We start from the raw sequence: 23,212 nt of genomic DNA, 5'->3' as shown, positions 1-23,212 counted from the left end.
AGGCTTTTTTGAAGGATTTTAAAGTAGAAGTTGCTCCTGTTTTCTTCCCAGCCCTATGATTTGAAGTCCTGCCTCCTTCCCACATCCTGATGCTCTTGGTACGGGTCAGGGTTGTGTGGCTGCAGAGCTATGCTGGGGTGCTGCGTTCCTTGCCATGGGTCAGCGCAATGGCTCGCATATAAAAAGTAATGGATTGCTTCCTGCTGCTGCCAGCTGATTGTGTCTCTAGGGCTGCTGTGGGCTGCATGTTGCGTAAATGGTGTGGAATCCTAATCTGATGTTCTTTTGTTGGTGGTTGTTGCATTAACTGTTCCTGCACTCAAGTACGAGCAAATTATGTAGCAGGAGCAAACACTTCAAAATCTCACAAGTCAAAGCAAGCATCCAGTGACAACCAGAGCAAAGTGAAGCATCAGGTCTGTTCTGGGGAAGTTTTCCTTTCTGATAATGTAGGAGGAATATTTTTTTCGGTGGATCAGAGTTTTGTTATTTTACAGCTTCAGTAGAGAGATCTGAGCATGGGTAAGGACAGCCTATCCATTGGGAGCCAAGGGGTGCCACCAACGAAGTCGATCTGCAGCCGACACCTGCTTGGGGTTTCTTCTGGAGAAGGAAAAGAAAAATCTTTTAAAATCTCCTGTCTTGTTCTGATACGAGTATCTATCTTTTCACTTTAAATGTCTGCATAATCACAGGTGCCTGAATTTTCAGTCTGCATTTCTTATGTGTAGTCAAAACTGTTGAATTTCAGAGGTGTTGAGCTCCTCTCATTGACATCTCAGGAGTTAACAGCTCTGAAAATCACAGCACTTTTTTGAATAGTGATTGTTAAGTGACATCCCATTTTTTAATTGGAATGTTATATCCTTCATATAATCATTCACCAATCCCTAAAACAAGAAGCATTACCCACACAAATGTGAAATCATAGCTGACAGATGTATTTCAACTCTTTCAGCAAAAGACACTGATGAAAAATAGGAGTGTGTTTTGTTGGCTGGATCTGATCTTCATGCTTTTGGTGTCTTTATATAGAAACTATTTAAACATTTTACAAGAATCCCATGTTACTGTGTTAAAGACTAATAAATTGTGCAGTGATAAAAACCATTTTGTTGTAAATGTAATGGTTGGATGCTTTGTTCTCTGTTCTCATTTTAATCAAAAGAAAAACCTTCCAACTCTTTTTGCAAATCCGTAACTGTAGAAATAACCATTATGCATTGAAAACTCAGTGTAGGAAAAAGTGGGCTCTGGGAGTCATAGCAGTTGTCTGGATGTGGATGTCTTGTCCCATGCTTATGCGCTCACCTCTGCAAAGCGAATGAACCAGCAGATAGGATTTTTTGTGTTTTACAAGTGAAAATGCTGGATGTTAGAATACAAATGAACTGCCCGAGTTCCCATCATGAGTTAGCAAAGGGTATGTCCTCCTACTGTGATAGCTCTTAGTTTGCGTACCACTGTCTTGTGTTAAACAGATGAAAAGCCAGATAGATTGTCCAAATGCACAGGAATGTATGAGTTCTTTATGTAGGTAGCTTGGAGGAAACCTTTGTGTTATTATTTAATATTTGCATGAAGCAGTGATGGTGTAAGGTAAATCATACTCATTTAGTGGTCCTGCCTAACTAAAGCTCCTTAGCCACCCTTGCGCTCTTGAGGGCTCGCTTTTCTCTAAGTAGTTCCTCATCTTTATGTCTTGTAAAAGTTGTGCAGATTATTCACACCTGGAGTTGATAGGTTGATAGTTCTAGATATTAAAGTATATGAAGAGGGACAAAATAAAAGCTCCAGAAGTCCGTACACCCTCCTACTGTGACATGCATTGTAAGGTAAAATGTGTTGGGGATTTAAGGCAGTTTGTTCTCTGAATGCACACTCTGGCTGTATCCTCTGCGTTCTTCCAGTGATGGATACACCATGTGACAAGTGACTAAGAGCTGCCTTGACATCCACATTAAATTATGAGATGTGCTTGCAGATAATGTTAGGTTTCTGTTGTTAATAAAGGCTAAAACACTAAAATTTGTGAGATGCTGCATCATATTTCAGTCCTTTGAACCTTTCTTGTCTTGAGCCCTATGTAATTTGAAGAGTTAAAAATAGATAATGAAAGCAGAAGAAGCTGCCTGGTGACAAAGCCAAAGAGAAACACCTTGAACTTTAGCTGTGAATGCATGTGTCATCCTGAGGGCTGAAATCTTGCACTTAAATAGCTTTTTAAATAAATAACTGTCAAGTAAAAAAAAAAAAAGCTTCACAAATACTGTGTGTTATCACAACCATCAGCAGTGACAATTGTACTGAGAATTTTAGTATCATGCATTAAGGTAAGCACGGTTTTTGGCAGGTTGACCAAAGCACAGACAAGGCTTTGGAGTGCCCTATAGCATCATGAGCACAGGGCATATTTGCCTTCAGAAGGTTCACCAGCCAGCTTGCAGAAGTCACTGCATCCATTCAAGTCTCTGTGAGAAGTGACTCTAGTTGGGCAGTGCTTAACCAATAAGCCTTACTAGACTTTAAATGAGGAGTAGCTTGAACCAGGAGATTTGGGTTTCTCAGTCTAGATATTTGTAACGTTTTTGGTGTTTTGACTGATTGTTATCACAAGAAACTTGTGTTATTACATATGAGAAGAATTTCCGTATACAAAGGGATCGTTATGCCTTACACATTAGTTAATGATATATACAGTTGCATTTATAGCTCTTATAATACCTGGTGCTTTAATACCTAATGGCCTCTGTTACAGAACTACCAGTTTGTAACAATTCTGGGAGTTGTAACAGGAAATATAATTGAGTGCCAACTACATGATTGCAGCTGGTGTCAATTGCAACTGGGTGAGGTCTTGGCATTTGACAAGACAAAAATGATTAACTGATGTCAGGTGTTTGAATCTACCGCTTTCCTTCATTTTACTTGTACATTTCTGATTCGCTTATTTCAAGGCACAAAAATAACATACTGCTTTTATGAACATGTGTGTTATTATAACAAAAGATGTTAAGTCTGTTGTATCCACAGTCTTGCAAAGAAGCTGAACTACATCTTTAAGCAATTCTGCAGGCAATGCGTGTTGTGGAATCTGGCTCGGAATCTAGCACTAAGCTAAGAAATAGTTGATAAGTGTTTGAATAGTACGGATTTTGAATTTCTATGTTATTGTCTGACAGAGATTAAAGAAAGAAATTAAATAAAATTACCCTCCATATTACCACCATCTTTTAACTTTATATGCCATTAAAAAATACAGGAATGCACACAGCATTCTGATGGCTTACTTGGTTTGTCTTTCTTTTACCTCCAAGGTTTAGCGACTTCCCCCAGTGGTTAGTATAGCACTCCAAGCAACTAATCCTGTATCTATAAACTGTAATGTCAAAGGATTAATGTGTGCTTGGGAACACAGGTCAAATCTGCTTTAGATCACAAGAGCTGGAGTTCAGCTCCTAGCTGAAATATCACGAAACTGCCATATAATTTAGTACAAGTCTTGCGTTCCTGTACTTCAGCTGCTGGTTGCCTTTAATAAAAAGAGGCCCAGGGCTGATTTCCCTGAGAATGTATTTTTCTTTGTCTAAAACCAAAGTAGTATCAGCTGGAAAGTGGAAGGATTTCTTAAAATAGTTCTATATTGGCTATAAATAATGCTTTCAAAGTCTGCTTTTAAAATCCTGTGGAAAGTCCAGTAAGACAGGTTACTGATATTTCCTGTATTACTTTGCTGTGTTACAGTGCCCAGATTTTGTAAGCATCTTGTTGTGAAAGCATGATGCTGCTCACAGGTGCACTGGCATGCATGAGCTGGGGCTGACTGGAGGGTGAAGACATTCATTTTGAAATAGTCCTAAAATATTTTTAACATATTAATCTATCTTGTGCAATCTGTAGAGTGATATATGCAGCAAACAGACATCTATATAACTGCATCTTTTTATATCTGTGGTAGCTGCCAGCAAAGCACTGTGGTTTATCCTTAATTATCTGCAAATGCAGTATCCAAAATCTCTCTTATTTTGCCATCTTGATACTTCTGTTAGGTACAGAAGTTGTGTATCTTTGAGGCTTTTTCATATATGAATTATTGTAGTCATGTTTCACATCCAGGAAAAAGCAGCAAGTATTCTTTGAGAATGTTGGTTTGATATTAACATGGAGTTATAATGGAGAGTGCATACATTAATTTGCTTTTAGTTACTGTGGGTGGCATCTTTAATTACTTATATGCTAGTTTAAGGCTGCTGTGTATTCTGTTATCACAATATAAAATACTTGACCCACTTTAAAACACATCTCTTTCACTCTAGCGTGCTAAAAGCAGTGATGTGCATCACTGTGTACATCTCAGTGGTGGGGTTGTGCTCTCATGCTCCTGTCCTTACCAGGGGTATTGATATGGAGCTGCCCATTGACAATCCTGTGTGCTGTCAGACAGTCCAGATGCTGCATGTGGGGCTGCCTGCTGCCCTCTGGTGGGGGCAGTGCCTGCTGGACACTGGTGCCTTCTGTCCCAGATGGGCTCCCCACTGTGTGCTCCCATCCTTAGACCACATTTCCCAACCCAACTTTGTCTTTGGAAAACATTAAGATGATGGCCATCTTTAGATGGAAGCAGCCTTTCAGCATCTCTCATAAGAAAGGACAGACTCTTCAGTAGAGTCCGTTGTGATGGGACAAGAGGAAATGGTTTCAAACGTAAAGAGGGGAGATAGAGGCTGGATATAAGGAAGAAGTTTTTTACAATAAGGGTGGTGAGGCACTGGAGCAGGTTGTTCAGAGAGGTGGTGGATGCCCCAACTCTGGAGACGCTCAAGGTCAGGCTGGATGGGGCTCTGAGCACCTGGTGGAGCTGTAGGTGTCCCTGTTTGTTGCAGGGGAGTTGGACCAGGTGACCTCTAATGGTCTCTTCCAACTCAAGTAATGCTACGATTCTGTGGTCAGAGCACTCAAAAAGCCTATCTATATGCCTGCATGTGGCAAACCCAAGTGGCAGCCAGGTGACGGTGCCTGCAAGGCTTGGTTGGGTGCTGTAGGTGTTGCTGACTCTCATTTTCTCCTGGTCGCACAGGTCCTCCGCTCCGTGCTGCTGTTTCCCACGATAGAGCGCATGGCCCAGTCCCCGCAGGGCAAGCTGATGACCCCGCTGCTGTGCAAGCTGCGCTACGCCCTCTACATGCCTGTCTACCTGCTGTCCTTCCTGCCCGAGGGCGTCAAGGCCTCCCTCGTGCGCTTTGCTCTGCGGGGCATGAAGACCTGCGATGAATCTTCCATAACGACCTCCGTAAATCTCTTCAGCGTGGATTGCATCGGTGAGCACGTGGGCTTTGTTGGTTGCGTCAGCTTTTGTATTGCTCTGGTTTAGCGAATGCAGATTGGGCTTTTTGCAGACAAAAGCTTAGTACTAAAGCACGAATAAATTGTAAATTGGAAAATTTTCTAAAATTAAAGACTACCGGAAAATCTCAGTTTGTCAATTCAAAAAAAAAAAAAAAAAATCTTCAAGGAAAAATAACAAATAAAATACTTTCCCAAAGCATCTATATTTGTTAAGAAAACCCTGACCTATATACTTTTAGCAGTATCTCGTGATTAAACCATAGTTTTACAGTGGATCTTTATTCATCCCTCCTTACTTTTTGCATTTCCTTCATACTGGGTAGTGAAGTAAATCAATAATCAGTTTCACAAAGGTTTCTCCACATAAGTTTCATTAAGCCTGGATTTAACTCTTTCTTTCTGTCATTTTTGTAACCTGAATTGGAGCATTGGTGAATTTAGGAAAAAGCCTTCAGCCTAAGGAGACACATACAAGTTACTTTGTGCACAGAAGAATTTCAGTGCTTTTTTGGGCAAAGACAGAAGATTAATGTCCTTCCAATGATATGGCACACCGTATGCATAGTTTGCATGTTCTAGCAAAAGGAACAGCTTTAAGAAAGGGAATAATTTCAGATAAATTATGTTACGTTTAGAATGAAAACCAGAACGTGGATTGTGCTATACTCCAGGTATTTTAGTAAGTTAGCAGTTGAAAACAATTTGGAATAGAATTGACATGCTAACACAGTAATAACGGCAAGAAGGAAGTTTAGATTGCATTAATAGTAGTAAAAACACATTCCTAGATTTCCAGTTGTGTTCTGTCTTCTATCAGTTAATTTTACCTCTTAATCGTCCAAACAGATGTGCCAGAGTGACTCTGTGCTTGCAAGTCCCTTTAACCTCATCTGTGAATGTGCTGCTCTGTACCAAAGACTCGCCTGTAGGGTTGTACAGAGGCTGCAAGCAGGATGGGCAGTCAGGGTTTTTGCTGACAAACCCAGACAGGGCTGTTTATGTTGTACAAAACTGCCCTAAGAATAGTGGCTCTGTTGCAGCACCCTGTACCTGACAAAGTCAGGCTGCTGGTTGATAATGTAAACTCCTGATGAAAGTCGTATGGTCCGCTGTTTGAGTTCCTGTTAATTTATGGAAATTTTATGATGATGAAAGAGAAAACATCCCTGCAGTCATATGTACAGTAGGAATTCAGGCTTCTTCCTTTGCTAGTTTAGTCTCGGAGAAAGGTATGTGAAGGTCTGTGGGGTCATATCTCTACAAGCCAGAAATACTCTGGTCCACAAAGATAAAATTCTACCTCTCAACGCAGGTAGCTGCATCAAGGATTGTGGTGGAAGTGGTCCTTGGCCTGCATTAACCTCCAGAAAATTGTGGCCAGTCATTGTTTGTAAGTGCTGTTTGGCACAGACCACTGCAGTGCCAGGAATATTTTAAGAGGGCGGATTTGATGTGCTGCTGTTGGAGCCCGACTTTTCAGTCAGTGTGTCTGTCCTGATGTGACAGTCAGAGGTAATTTTTCTGGGTGCACCGATGTGTCCAAACTGCAAGGAAAATTGAAGTAAGAAGCCAGGCTGAAGGGGCTTGTTCTCATAGGATGTGATCTCTATGTTCAATTTATTGACTGAATTCATTATACCAGAATGATAGTCCCAGTGAGCCAATGTCTTATAAAACTTGAATAAATAGGCCTTCTGATGCAACTAGTTCCTCTGGGCTTGTGATATCATCTCTTAGGCAGAATTCCTCTTCGATTCCATCTTTGGAAAGTGATGATATTTTACAGTCCAGTGACTCAGGACCACATGCATGGATTAATAACCTTAGGGCTTTCTGGATATTGCCTGTTGGCCTTCTCTTATATTCTTTGTGGACAATAGTGTAACGCTTCAGCAAAACTTTGCTAAGCTTAGCACAAAAACGGAGACTGTCCTACAGAACTGCCCATCCATGACTTAGTGAAGCCTCTGAATTTGTGATAAATATTTTTCTGATTTGTACGTTGTCCCTTAATAAACTGCTAGATATGGTTGAGAAATGTTGAGCAAATTAAGATGTTCCTCCTCTCCAGGAAGGTTGCATGTCAACTCATTAAAAATACACGTATTGCCTTTGGCATGTACATCTGTTGCATTACTGTAATTGTAATAAAAGCTGTGATTAAGGGCAGAAAAGATGGTAAAAGTTTCCTTAAGACTAATACGTCCGCTAAAACAAACCAACCTGCCAGGGATTTGTTACTGCATCCAAAGCTTAGTCACAACAATGTTTTCTCTCCTCTGAAAGGAAATGAGGCTTGAAAACTTAATTACAGTGGAACTATAAGACCTAGTGCTGCTCCCATTGAGATCAAGAGTCGTGAGTGGTGTTCCTGGTGACAAGTAGTGTTCCCCAGGGATCAGGCCTGTCCTGTTTGGTATCTTTATTGATGACCTGAATGATGGCATTGAGTGCACCCTTGGTAAGTTTGCAGATGACAAAAAAAGTTTGGAGAAAGTGTTGATCTGTCTGGAAGTAGTAAGGCCATACAGAGGAATCTGGACAGGCTGGATAGCTGGGCTGAGGCCAATGGGATGAAGTTCTACAAGACCAAGTTCTAGATCCTGCACTTTGGCCACAGCAACCCCAGGCAACATTGCTGGCCTGGGGAAGAGTGGCTGAAAAACTGTGGAAGAAATGGACCTGCAGGTGTTGGTCAGCACTGAGCTAAACATGTGCCAGCAGTGTGCTCAGGTGGCCAAGAAGGCCAATGGCATCCTGACTTCTATCAGAAATAGCATTGCTAGCAGGAGTGGGGAAGTGACCATCTCTCTGTACTTAGCTGTGAGGAGGCAGCACCTCAAGTACTATGTTCAGTATTGGGCCCCAAAACTGAACAAAAAAAACCAAAAACAAAAACAAATAAGGCATGGAGGCCTTGGAGCGTGTCCAGAGAAAGGCGACAAAGCTGTGAGGGGTCTGAAGCAAGGCCTTATGAAGAGTGGCTGAGGGAGCTGGAATTGTTCAGTCTGGAGACGAGGAGGCCTAGGGGTGACCTTACCACTCTCTACAACTACCTGAAAGGAGGTTGTGATGAGCCAGGCATCAGCGCCTTCTCCCATATAACTAGCAATAGGACTAGAGGGAAGGGCCTCAAGTTGTGCCAGGGGATATTCTGGATGGACATTAGGAAAAGTTTCTTCTCTGAAGGAGTGGTCAGGTGCTGAAACGGGCTGCCCAGGAAGGTGGTTGAATCACTGCACTGGAGGTGTTCAAGAAACATGTAGATGTTGTACTGAGGGTTATGGTTATTGGAAAATATTGGTGATGAGTGGGTGGTTGGACCGAATGATCTTGTAGGTCTTTTCTGACCTTGGTGACTCTATGATTCTATGAAAAGATCCCTTCAGTGGCAACAAAATCAGGCCCTTAGGTAAAACAATCAGAGAGGTTAGGGTGTTGTGAAGGAAGAATTGTATTACTTGTCTATCCCATTGTTTCAGATTACGTTTGCTCCCACTTCTTATCCTAACTAAGCTTTCCAGTGACCCAATTTTACAACTGACAGAATGGAGAAATCTCAGTCAAACAGTAGAAACATTGTGATTACACTGTCCAGAAAGGTAATGGAATATAAAGTCTAGTCCCAAAAGGTAAATAATGCAGAAAGAGGAGAGAGAGCATGAATTGCAAAGAAAAGTGATTGTAGGGTAGAATATAGAGACAAAATAAAATATAGAGGTAAATTCAGAGTATATATATTATATCTATATAGAGAATATAGAGGTAAAAATAAAAATGAATCTATTAGAAGTACGCAAAGGGGTCTGAAAGCAGTTTGGGGTTTTAAGCTTTTGGCAAAGAAATTTTAGAGCATGAACAGTATGACAACTAACTGGAATTGGGATGCTTGCATTCCTGAATGTCTGGGATGAATAGACAGAAAAATTGAACGTCAGTGATCTTAAGTTATCTGAACTGTCATTCTGTGTATTCAGGCTGACAAAACAGGAATACCCCTGTACTGTACAGCAATGGTTATTCCACAAATATTGTATGGTTGTTCAATACTGGAATGCTTTGGCACTTCAGCCTCTTGAAATTTGTAAACATTTCTTTGGTGACAGATGCCAGTAGCAGACTTACAGTGACAGTAAACCATTCTATCTACATAGGACAGGATTTATTGTCCACCAGTTTGACTGGCAAACTTCCTCCATTTGTTTCTGCAGAATTTCCACAAAAGCACAGACATTACATAATAGGTAAACACTGCAAGGCTTTTTCGAGAGGCGGACTCACAGGTCAGAGGTTAACGTCTGGATGACAGGGAAGATACAGATAAGCACAATAGCAAGAAAAACCTCCAACTGGCCCAAACGTGGTTGTCCTTTGTGATCTTGAACCTGTGACTTCCCTTGAGGAATCTCCCTGTTTGTTTAACCTATTCATACAGGGGAATACAAAAATCCGGAGAGTGATGGAGGGGGGGAAAAGGTCTGCTTTGTGGAATTCATGCAGGTTGGGGAGGGGGGAACTCAGAAATCTGAAATGAAAGTTTCAGAGGGGCTTCGGCTGTCACACAAATGAAAGCTGGAGACAGTAGATTTTCATTTTATTTTATGAGTCCAAGAGATGTTGTAAGAAGACAAGGAGTGAAGATTAAGCGTCAGAGATTAGATTTAAAACCTATCTTGCACCAAGTGTGAAGGCATTCAGATTTCATGTGGAGGGTTCATATTTCATTCGTTTTACAGAGAAAAAAAAGTGGTAAGGCAATGTTAGGCAAACTACTTTGAAGCCTAAGTTAGGAAACTGCATTCAGTCCACAATCCTGTCTGGGAGGTTAGATGCCCAGCTGAGAGAGCCTAGGCTACTTCTGTTCCTTGTCTGTACAGGATGGCAAGATTGCTTGAAATGCCACAGAGGAGGGAGTTCTATCATGGGATAAAGTTTTCTGAACTAGCAAGTAGCATCTGGGAGACGAATCTGTATCAAAAGCCAGTGAAATGAAGGCTTCTAGTTACTGCAGACTTCTGTGATGATGGAATATAAGCCTTTGCGTTAACTGAGTTCTCTGTCTCCAACTGGCAGATTTAATGCTATGTTTGAATTATCACCATCTTGGGAGTTATCACATCCTGAGATCTGTTTCTATTCCAGTTCTCTCAAACAAAGAGATGTTAAATATGATATTATGAGTGGTCATCTGCCCATGTGTGAGCGTACCTCTTCCTCATACAGTTTGCCCTCCAAATCCATCACCATCTTCATAGCCCTCCTTCAGATGCTCTCTAATATTCTTATGTCCTTATATCATGGTGCCCCAAACTATCTGCACTGCCACTCTGTAGCTATTGGCTGTTCATCTTGCTGCTGGCATCAGAAAGCAGTGTGCTCTGAGTTGTACCCTTGCTGCTGGAGGGACAGGCAGATATCCTAAGCTTTGAATGCATTAAAATCTACAATTGCTGGTTTCTACTGACATAGTCCTATTGTTTACTTCCTACCTTATTTGAAAACTCATTTCACATCTTCGCTTCCATTTCCTGACAAGAAAAACAGGAAATCTTTGGAGAAGACTACTTTGAGGCTAAATTGCGTAGAAGTACCTATCTAAAATACATAGGTAAGGGCAGCGTGTGGCATTACTTTTCTGACACTCATGAGCCACTACAATTATTCAATTGATATTTTTCAGAGCTATATATTATTTTAAAGTATTAGGCAAGAATTATAAACAAATTCATGTGAAGTGGTGAAATAAGAGTGCTTTGCTTACTCTAATGAGTTCTTTAGAAAGCTATGTACAGTGGTGTTTTCTCACTGAAATTAAAATCGAACTCTTAAAAGGAATTGAAGATGCAATGAGCCCTTCTAACTTTAGCACAGAAGGCAGAGCTCTTTTGATTTAAGTTGTGTGGAACTAAACTCTCCATTGAGGCATGTAAGGCCAAGGGGACATTGCGTATTTCATCTGTGGGACACTTCAAGGGGACACTTTCATCTGTGGGATCTGTGTTTTTTTAATTACTAGCAGTTTATGCAGTTTATTCATATTTATCTTCTTAGTTTACATTGAACTAGCAATGTCATTTTATTTCAAAAGCATTTTAAGAATAACTTGATACTCAAGACAACCAGTGAGCATCAGGGAGCACTTCTCAAGACAAGCAGTGAGCTATTGCCCTGCATCCCATAGCTGATCATAGGCAGTACTGTACATTGAGGTCATCTCAGGGCAACAGTTTTAGATCTGAAACCTTCTTGACCATTAGTTTAACCTTACAAATATATATTTAGACATGTTCATCATGAGCAACTTGCAGAAACCTCATCAGCTAGACAGGTAAACTTCTGCCTACAATGAAGAAATCATTCTAAGGATATTTTTTCTACTTTTAAAGCTAAATTTGTCTAGATTTTCAGAGGTAATGTATATGTGGACAGATCTTCATGAAGAGCAGAAATTGCCTGCATGATGAGCAAATTGTACTTACACAAACTAAATAACTTTATATCTGGAAGTGTAGTGTAGCATAGCATGCACACAAGGATGAAGCTCAGCAGATCTCCCTTCTTCTTGTTACATGCATTCCTTGACACCCCATGGGGCATAAAGAGGTCAAAACAACAGAGCAGACAACCTCTCTCCTTCTCACTAGCATCTAACAAAGTAGTATTCAGGAGAAAAAATTCCTGAAATCAGGAATCATCTCTGACAAGATGCTTTTTGCCTGTATCTGAACTTACAACACCGCATGCTGCCCAGGATGAGAAGGCTGCTGTAGACAGCCCACAGTCTAACCCAGCGTGCTAAATCTGATCACAGAATCACAGAATGGCCAGGGTTGGAAGGGACCTCGAGGATCATGAATCTCCAACCACCCCCACCACACGCAGGGCCACCAACCTTTACATTTAATACCAGACCAGGCTGCCCAGGGCCCCATCCAACCTGGCCTTGAACACCTCCAGGGACGGGGCATCCACAGCCTCTCTGGGCAGCCTGTTCCAGCACCTCACCACTCCCATAGTAAAGAATTTCCCCCTGACATCCTACCTAAATCTTCCCTCCTTCAACTTAAAACCATTTCCCCTTGTCCTGCTCCTGCCGTGTTTCCCTGCAGGCTCCTGTGTGCTGTCACAGTTGAGTCCTATCCACTCCTGACATTTTAAGTGATGATCGTAATATGTATTTCTGCAGAGTGTTTAAGAGTGTTTCCTTACCTGTGGAAACATAGTAATATTTTATCACCTGCTTCACAGGAAAAGGGGCCAAAGAATAACAGCCTTTAATATTTTCATGTTTCCTCTGCTACTGTTTATTTTCCTGTGTGATGCCTGACTAAAATGTTTGTTTAATGTTGTCGGGCAACTCACCTTACCAAGGCTGCACTTCAGCCGATGGAAAAAGCTCACATCTGCTTTATTCTTTCTGGGAGTGAACTAAAGTTTTCCTCATTTAAAAGTAGGATGCTTATATTAAATTACTGGAGGAAAGCAATGACTTTTATATATTTATAGTTCTATTTATTTTTAAAGTCAATCTGCTTCATAATTTACCTCATTTCCAAAAGAAAGAAAGACATTTAACAAGAACTTTTATTACTTGCAAAACCTTTTACTTTCCTGTGAAAATCTTGTGAAAATAATAGTAATAATGTGGAAATTTCTCATTGGTTTTATTTCTGTTAATTATTCCTCTTCTTGGGGCAAAACTCAATGTAAAAGACTCCCATCGTAAATATTACTCATAAGGCGTGAATGTTTTGATAGTGGAACTGCTGATAATTTCCATGAAATGTGAGGCCCATTTGGGATTTGGCTTGGGAAGGGGAGATTGTTTATTCACCCCTGGTGCGGTTTCATCCCTAGGGATCTGATTTACTCCCACAGACTTGCAAGGAGTCTAGCAATACCTTGCAAATGGCATTGAAAGAAAATGGTAACCAGCGAAGTGGCAAGGATGTTGAAAATAAGTAAATACCACAGCTACAGTTGCTTTTTGTTACCCACTGTCATCTGCCTGTTGTCACCTTGTTTTCCTAAGGTTCAGTACGAAGCAGCCTGAGTTCAGGTGAAAGATCCCATGGTAGACTCTTGCCTTTTCCCTGAGAGGTGTCTGCCCAAATTTCTCCAAGTAATATTGAAAGTAGAACTCATGGTTCTGTCATAGTATGTTCAGTGGTTGGGAATTTAACTTGATTAATTTAAGTCTGTTCTTAAGGTAGCATATGTATTCTGCAGTTGATCCCTGCAATCCCAACTAAGTACTTAAGCACATGCTTATGCCATATTCATGGGTAAATTACAGTTTGTATCTTAAAGTTTTTTGGACATTAACGTCTACAAAACTGAGGACTACAACTACCTGAAGGGAGGTTGAGGTGAGATGGAAGTCAGCCTGTTCTCCCATATAACTAGTGATAGGACTAGAGGGAATGGCCTCAAGTTGGATCAGGGGAGGTTCAGGATGGATGTTGGGAAATACTCCTCAAAAGGGTGGTCAGGTGCTGGAATGGGCTGCCCAGGGAGGTGGTGGACTCACCAACCCCAGAGGCATTCAGGAACATTTAGACGTTGTGTTGAGGGACATGGTTTAGTGAGACCTATTGGTGATAGGTGGACAGTTGGACTGGATGATCTTAGAGGTCTTTTCCAACCTTGGTGATTCTATGATTCTAATGTATTCCGTGTAACTAAGGGCAACACGATCTATGTATAATTCCTATACTCAGCTAACACAGTATTTCACACAGAATCAAAGAATCATAATATTGCAGGGGTTGGAAGGGACCTCTAGAGGTCATTGAGTCCAATCCCCCTCCTAAAACAGGTTCTGTACAGCAGCTTGTGTAGGTAGACATCCAGATAGGTCTTTAATATCTCCAAAGGAGGCTTCACAACCTTTCTCGGCAACCTGTTCCAGTGCTCTGTCACCCTCACTGTAACGTTATTCAGCATATTTGTGTGCAATTTCCTATGTTCCAGTTTTTGGCTATTGGTCTTTGTCCTATCACTACACACCACTGAAAAGAGTCTGGCCTCATCCAAATGCCTTCAGCACTTTCGATATTTATAAACATTGATCATATCCCTTCTCAGTCTTCTCTAGGCTGAACAGACTCAGGTCTCTCAGCCTTCCCTTGTATGGGAGATGCTCCGGGACCTAAATTATCTTTTTCATCCTCTGCTGGACTCTTTCTAGTGTACTCCACAGTACTCCAGATGTGGCATCATCAAGGCAGAATGAGAGGAAAGATCACCTCCCTTGACCTGCTGGCCATGCTCTTTTTAATGCACTCTAGGAGACCATTGGTCTTCTTGGCCACAGGGGCACACTGCTGCCTCATGGCCAGCCTGTTGTCCACCCGGACACTAAGATCCTTCTCTGCAAAGCTCACCTCCAGCAGGTCATCCCTCTAACCTGTACTGATGCATGCAGTTATTTTTCCCCAGCTGCAGGACTCTACACTTGATCTTGCTGAACCTCATCAGGTTCTTCTCCACCCAGCTCTCCAATTTGTGCAGGTCTTGTGAATGGCAGGACAGCATTAAGGTGCATCAGCCATTCCTCCCAGCTCTGTATCATTAGCAAACTTTATGAGGGTCAAGGTCCAGCAGCCTACCTCTCCTCATTGGCTCCCTACCACCTGCATTATAAAGTTATTTTCAATACATTGCAGGAACCTCCTGGGCTGTGCATACCTGGCCATGCTGCTAATCCAACAAATATCAGGATGGTTGAAGTTCCCCATAGAACGTGTGCCCAGAATCACAAGGCTACTTCCAGTTGTTTGTAGAAAACCTAATCAACTTCCTCCTTCTGATCAGGTGGCCTATAATACACAGCCTCAACAGTGCCACCCATATTAGCCTGTCCCATAATTCTCACCCTCAAGCTCTCCACTCCATCATCATTCCCCCCCAGGTGGAGCTCAATTCATTCTAGTTACTCTCTCACATAAAGAGCAACCCCACTACCTGGCCTTGCTGGCCTGTCTTTCCTAAAAAGAGATTAGCCATCCATGACATGCTTTGTGTTTGCTTCTTGTCAGGACAGCATCCACAAGTGCTCACTGTCTGCCCTCCTAACTCTTTAACATGATGAACATCTCTGTATAGCACTGTTATGGGTCTTTGAAGAAAATGCTGGTTTGTCTCGAGCAATTCCAGTGCACGAGATTGCTTACTGGTTAGAGCAATGGTTAAGTGTATTTACAATGAGCTTTCATACCTATTAAATCCACTCCACCTGAGAGGAGTTCACCCCATTCACAGGAGGGAATACTCAAGTTGTTGAGCTCCATCCGGCATCCACAAGGGGGGTTTAGCCCATGCAGAAAGCACAGTGTGGGAATGCTAACTTGTTGCACACTGTCCATCCTGTCGTCTCCCTGAGGGACTGAGCACCACCAACACCAGTCCCATCCCTTCCCTCTTACAGAAGAAGAGAGCAGATACTTGCTACAACCAAAAATCTGGAACGGAGCAGATATCTCACATCCCAGCCAACTGTTCTCTGTGTGAAAGCTTGAAATGAAGATTAATTTCCCCAGCCGAGGGCTAGTTCTGTCATTTGAAGATAATGGGAGTTGCTTCCAAGTAATTCAGGGCAGGATTAAGTCCACAGACATTTCAGTTTCGGTCACACACCTCACTTCTAGTGCACATGCTTCATCACACAAAGTAAATTAGTGTTTTTCACACTCCTTAACAAAGCATCTATTGTTTGTAAAGCACCTGGATATTATTGTTGAATAACTTTTTGTTTATTTTTTGCCATCAGCCACTACTGCACTTCCTCAAGCACGGCTGACCGGTTTTCTTGTGTAGTTCTGATCTTTCTGCAGCTTTAGTACCAAGCAGATTAACTAAGTCTGTCGTAACAAATGCAGCTAGTTCTGCCTATTTGTGTTAATCATTCTGTATTAATTGGAATATTTTCATTCTAAATTCAAGTGTAAACTGAACCAGCACCAAAAGTCAGTATTTACATCTTCTAGGCCTCTAAACATCAACATTTTATCTCATGTGTGTGTGCATGTGTGGATGCCCGTGTTCCTGCTTTAGTCATCCTTGACACTAAGCAGTTCCTTCTGTTTGATGTTTTAAACAATGTTATACGATATTTCCAAGATTGCTGTTGGCAATAATTACCAGCAGAAAATATGTTTTCCCCATAGGAAATTACACTGCTGTTTGGTATTATTAGTTTGTACCACTGTGTTCTCAGTCTGTCTGATGAATGACAGAGATTGCTTCCTTAAGAGCAAAGGATCAGCTGGAAAGGAAACGAGTGTCGCACTCCCGTGAAGACCCTTACAATAAGATAGGCAGCTGACCAGGAAAAAAGCTCCAAGCAGATAGTAGTGCAGTCCCTGAGGAAAAAATATTTTCAAAAGCTCAGTCTGCTTTATGCAATTCTGTTTAGCACGAGAATCCAACTTAGAACTGATGAATCATTTTGCAATTTAAGCAATTTGACTTTAGAGTTAAGAGAATATTTGAAAGAGTCATATTACAACATGTCAAGGTGCAGATTTTCTGTTGCACATGAAAATAGTAATCCTTGGCAAGAATCTTCCCATTGAAATTAAACTATTTTCTTCTTCTACCTCATTTCCCTCACTCAGAAAAACAAGCAAATCTCTGCATGCATATCTACAATTCAATACTGCACAGCCACGGATTTAGAAACAGACTGTTAAATCTGTGGAACAGAAAGGATGTTTTTCCTGATAGTTTGAATAGCCTCTGACACACTGAAAGCCAAAATCCTGGCTGGGACCTTTAGCAGTCCTGCACAGTGCACCTAATTCTTAGTTGAGAAATAATAATCAGGCAGTTAGTTTTCAGTAGGATCTCATCTCTTTTGCTGCATTTACCAACAAATTGTCAATTTACTTATATGCTGTACAATTTACCTTTAATGAAGCCAGGAATGGGGATTAAAACTTGCCAATGTTTTGTGTGTTTTAAAATATTTCTCAGGCGTTTCATAATACCAGATTATTGTGAAATTATCCTGCTGCCAGGCAAATTTACTAAGGAAGGCCTCAGTGAAGCATTCTGGGAGAGGGAAACCAAGAATTTTTGGAGGTTCTTTGGAATTCCCTCGTGTGACATAAGAAAGCATCATTTCAGGCTTTTCTATGTGTAGTACTGCCAGTACCTGACAGAATGTGTCCCCAGTCTTTACTGCAGCCCTTGGCCAACACAAATAATAGTCTAAAGTAACAGCAATGAGCAATTAAATAGCAAATGGTGAAATAGCAGATGCATTCTGTGAAAAAAAAAAAAAAATGACAGTAAATGATGGTTTTCCAAGGCAGAGCATCAGGAATGTCCTGGGAAACTGGAAAGTCAGCGTGAGAAAGAAAGATGTATAGAAACAAACTGTAGATAGTGAAAGATTGTTACAACTAACCACAATGGAATGAGATTTCTTGTTTTTGACAAGGCTCAAGACATGGTTATTAAAACCACTGTACTTCCTAAAAGGAATATTTGCAAGCATGCATGGGTTTACAGAGGCTGGATCGCTGTCAATCAAACCAACATCTTGGGGCTTTGGCTTCTTAAAGTGTGAAGATACTACTCACAATGACGTGCTTAGTGAATAATACTTGATTAAGAATTTATTGGGAAAAATTAAAAAAAACTTGCATATAGCTATGAGCAGAAGTGCCCTCCTGAAAGTTGTGAAATTAAGGTAGACAGAGATCTTCTAAGAGTTCAAAGTAGTACTGTGAAGAAATAGTAGCTGAGCTAGGTGGTATGCAGGTAATGTAAATTACAGAAGTATGAAAAATGAAGTAGCATTGCAAAACTTTATAAAATACCAAACTATCTGTTAGTTGGTTTAACAGACCTAGGTGGGTAGCTAACAGAATCAGATTATCAATATGAAGAGATGTAACTTGCTCAGGAAAGAGCAGGAGAGGCACAGAGAAGGGAAGAGAACAGATGTTAAGGGAGAAAAATTAAACTTCAGATTTTGTATGTGAATCCCATGACAGATATTGAAAATATGATAAATAGAATTGTTTGGACTAAACAAGAACATAAGAGTTTTCAAATAAAGGAATAATAATTTAATGTCTGTGGTAGCAGAGATAAGGTGCAACAGATTCAGATAAGACTTCAGTTAATTATAAGAATGGAATTCTTCACGGGATTTCCTGGGGAAATAATACAATTTTGTCATCCACAGTGACAAGTGATGTGCAAACATTAGTTAGGAATTGGATGAATGTAAGTATTAACGCAGTAATTTAAATGCTCTATTGAATTACATAGGAACTAATAGCTGAAAGTGAGAGCCAGAACCTGTCCTGTCCACTGTCTTGCTGTGAACAACAGTCAGAATGAAGTGCTTCCAGAAGAGAAAAACTCCACAGTGGAGAAGTGTGCGCTGCCAGTTAATAGAGGCATTGTTCTTAGAGGTAGAACCTGAGGCCTTTTTGATAATATGGAGCTTTAAATTTTGGTTCTAGTTCATTAAGAGACTTCTAAATATTTGTTGATTTCGAAAGTCTTTGTTGTCACTTGTTTATTCTTTGCCTTAACAAGTGCTTATGAGTTCTACAGCTGTATATGACACATATTATAAAATGGATGTCCTTTTAATGGCTCTGATATTTCAACCTTCTAATATTCCTTTGTATTACAAATGAGTTGCCAAAGATTTGTGAAGAACCAGAGGGATCTGTTGTGGGTTCTGATTGCATTTCAGATTTGTGGGTTTTAATCATACATATTAAATGCCTAAAACGTGAGGGAGGACAGAAGCCAGTTGGAAAGTGGTATTTGAAAGAAACAATAACTAAATGACATTCAACTTGGAAAAAATGAGGGGAAAAAATGCATTTGAAACAGGTTCTCTGTAGGTGATGAACAGAATCAGGGGAAGCCAGAAGTAGGGGGCACATGAAGTCTTTTTCCACTCCATTCATGTGAGTGAATTTGTCCACCTTGGAAAATCATGTAGTGTGTTCTTCCAAATGTAATGCTGTTGAAATTGCATTGTCAAAGCCTTGAAGTAAAAATCTGGGTTCATGTTTCTCCTTGTACCCATTCCAGAGCATAGCTCCTACTAAGTTACAAAATAGAGCAATATTTTGATGTGTGGGGCATAATAAATTTACACCTACAGCCACAATCTTGCTGATAGAGTCAGCATAATCTGAAGCCAACAGCAGTGGGGAAATTAAATGAGCTCGGGTAACCCTTTGTAGGGTAAAATTTATATTATCTGTTGAACAAGCTGTTGAAGAATGTGGTGTGTATCCATTAAAGTGTCTAGATTGGGCCTATCTTCATAACCACTCATTTTTGTTGGAAAAGGAACTGTTCTGATTATTTCCTTAAGTACTTAGCCAATTAAGTTGATCTTTTTGTCCTTTGTATTGTTTCTGCTGTTTCATTCGTATGGCATCTCTTTCTGTCTATTATTTCTGTCACAGAAAATGATAGCATAACAAAGTGTACAATATTTTTATGTAATGAAGATGCTGACTGCAGATCAAAAGCACATAGAACAACAGAGATTCAACATTTTTAAATGTTTAGGGCCATGTATGTCCCTCAAAGTTTATCAGGGCTAGGTCTGAAGTAGTGAACTCCAGTTTGGATTTTATGGGTACATGCAACCATGTGGAAGTCATTTTTTTCTGTGTTGAAACACAGTTGTCTTTATGGAATATCTTTAATTTGCATGGACAGCATTATGTGGCCGCTCAGTATCCAGTGTGAGTTTACAATTAATCTAGCCTTAATCTAATCTTTTTCTTGCAAATAAGCAAGCAAATGATCTTTGGACATTCAGTAAACAAGAAGTTCAAAGACTGGAAAAAACAATTACTTCAGTGCAAGAACAGGAAATCTCTGTCCTGCTTCAAGATTCGAGTATAAAAAGAAATTTTATCTCTCCCAGGTTAGAATCATTTTTCTTCCCTTTAGCACAGCTTTCCAGCTTCCAGCATATCCATAGAGACAACTGACAACGTATCAGTTCAGGATTTAGTTCTAAAATCTTCAGAAAGTAACAACAATGCTGCTAGACATGTGTTTCTTCTGAATCAGGAAATCTTTTATTTCATATTTCATTTGCTTGACTGCATTGTGGATACATCAGTCTGTTTGAGCTCAGTAGATGCAGGTATTCACCTAACAACTGGCTAATTGAATTGGTGGCTAAATAACCCTAAGCACTGAAAAGCTTGATTGATTTCAGTCATTATTATTTGTGAAAACTAATAATTTAGTTGAAGGATATTAAGTCCTTGCTGTGACACTCTGGGTTAAAGAGCTACCAATGATATAAAGCACTCTTTTCTTTTCTGGATCCTTGATTTGAGCCCAATCAGAGTTCCTCTATCACAAAACCACCACAAATAAATCAAACATGTTTTGGCACAGTTTGTCGTCTCTGCTGAGCAAATGTATGAGACTAAACTGACACTGATCCTTAATCACCTTTAATCCATGGAGAGGGAATGATCCTACTAGGGCAGGAGAAAGGTCATTGGCAGGATCATGGGGAGAAAGTAAGTTGGCAGTTAATTTCTTAAATCTGACCTGTGAATAAATGAAAGGCTTCCATTTCAGGTTAATCTGTGAAGCAGCATATATAAAAGATCTGCATAGAAAGAAGTTATGCTATTTTGAGAAGTTATTATGAGTTAAAAGCATGGTGTCCGTGGTATTTGCCTTTTGAAATGTTGATTTCACTTCTAACTTGTGAGACCTTGTTATTTATAATAATGTATAATTGACAATAGATTCTTTTCATTATTAAATTCTAATTACTTGGCTATGAATTACAAGAGGCAAGAGCAGCTTGAATTGGAATTGGCTATAAAAAATGATGTGGAGTTCTACAGCTTCTCCAGGTACACTGACTTGTTTCTTTCCTATGTTTCTTTTTCATTCTTTTCTTTCATTTGTGCATGAGAAGTGCTTTTCCTTTCCTAATTGCTATTTAAAATACCCACATGAGTGGAAATTTAGCAGAGGCCTTGGCCCTGTGGAGACTGATGCTATGTATGTTCTCTGCTTTCTGTGTTTTGGATTATCCCAGTGACCCAGGCCATGTTGTAATGTATCAGACCTGCATAAGGATTTAAAGGAATGGGATTAGACCAAGAAAATTCAGGAAAAAAAAAATTGCTAACATTGGCCTTAAGCTGTGAAACTTGATGAACAAAAATACTTCAGCAGGAGAAGTGGAGAGCTTCTATGCCTTCAGAAGTTTTAGACTGATTCAAGACTAACTAATCTTTAAGAGCTCATTTCCTAAACAGAGAACGTAGAGGTAAAGGGCTTTTGCCATTCATGCAAAGGGTGCGAGAAGAATGCTCCTTCCAGATTCTCTTCAGAAGAGCACTGGAGTTCATGCATTCCCAGTAGATGGAGATGATTTATCACTGTGAGCCAGGATTTAGGGTTCAACCCTGGCCTCATTCTTTCAACCTGTCTTTGCTGGGTAACATGCTTTCCATTCCTTGGTCTGTTTTTTAGCAGAGTTCTGAAGTGATCACATTCATTTCCATGAGAGCTCAGTTCTCATTTTGAGATCTATATATCCAGGTTACCAAAGGAACCGATGAGTTTGGTGACCATCTCCTTCACACCTCTCATTGTCGCTGTGCCGCAGTGAGTCCTCTAAGTGACAGATATTTTCATAGTTAATCACAAGTTAATTTTGTCCTTCAGAAAGGAGACTGAACTGTCTTGCTTCAGTAGAACACTGTGTCCATTGAACAACTTCTAATAAAGCTCACATCAGCACTGATGCATACAAATTCATTTTATGACAAGATGAATTTATTACAGTTGAACCAAATATCAATTATAGCTTGATTGAAGACCTGCTTTGCTTAAAATACAGGAAGGTTCTGATCCTTCAAATATCTGACTTCATTACTTTGAGCATCCCTGTTAAAAACAACGAGGCAGCAGATCATATGCAGAAGTATATGTCTGCATGTGTGTGTAGTATTGTGTCCTCCAAGCCTTCTTTGGCTTTACTTGAACTAATTTAAATTCAGCAAGTATAAATTGTGATGCTAATAATTAAATGATGAAATGGAAATTAAATTATATAAGGCACATCCTGACTTAGGCATTAGCACTGGTTTTGATGTATTCTTTATCAGATTACTTTGAAGATTTTATTGTTTGATGATTGTAAAATGCAACTCTAAAGGTAGTAATGAGCAACTCTAAAGGGACATGACCAGTTTGGCACTATAAATTTCATTAATGTTAAATAAATGTATTTTTTAAGGACTAATTAATAGTTCTTATATTTCTACAGTGCTCTTCACATCAAGAGTTGTTAAGTCTGCAAAACCCATGTTTTGTCATGGCATCCCACATTCAGTCTTATCTTTCACATGCGATGATTTCTCAGAATACTGATTTCAATCTTAGATTCCCTTTAAAGCCCATACATTTCTCACTTCAGCAAGTGGTGAGATACAGTTGTAAATGCCAAACACCAAAGCTACGTTGCTCCTAATTTCATCATGGACACCAAGGTGACAACTGTGATACAACTTCCACATCGTCAATGATGGGGATTTCCCATGTTAGCATTTTGAGCCAGGTTCCTGGATGTTCCTGGATGGGTTTGATTTTGTGCAGTGACTCATTCTGCAAATTTTGATGAGACTGCTTCATCATTCAGTAATTTCAGCTCATGGGCTCTGGGTTGCATTTTATTTTGTCCTTGAAATCATGGCAGTCAAAACCAATGAACATTTTTCAGGGCTGTTGGACTCCTGATAATGATTCTGGGAATCTAAAGAGATTTGCAGCCAAGGCAAGCATTAACATTTGATGGGAACTTTTCAAGAGCAGGTGACAGGCACTGACC

At 40.2% G+C, this 23,212-nt stretch overlaps 1 protein-coding gene across 2 annotated transcripts in view; it reads left to right on the top strand.

Moving 5' to 3' along the window:
* The window catches only part of LDAH (lipid droplet associated hydrolase), a 109,187-nt gene that overhangs the window by 66,763 nt on the left and 19,212 nt on the right, over positions 1–23,212 (top strand). For both annotated transcript variants that reach the window (XM_031595902.2, XM_031595903.2), the window contains one exon: positions 5,078–5,318. In XM_031595902.2, the coding sequence (XP_031451762.1) occupies positions 5,078–5,318 (241 nt within the window). The remainder of the gene's footprint in view (positions 1–5,077; positions 5,319–23,212) is intronic.

This window comes from Phasianus colchicus, chromosome 2 (genome assembly GCF_987193195.1).
Source record: "Phasianus colchicus chromosome 2, bPhaCol1.hap1.1, whole genome shotgun sequence".
Lineage (NCBI taxonomy): Eukaryota > Metazoa > Chordata > Aves > Galliformes > Phasianidae > Phasianus > Phasianus colchicus.
The sequence above is the reverse complement of the archived record's forward strand: the minus strand, read 5'-3'. Positions and strand labels throughout refer to the sequence as shown.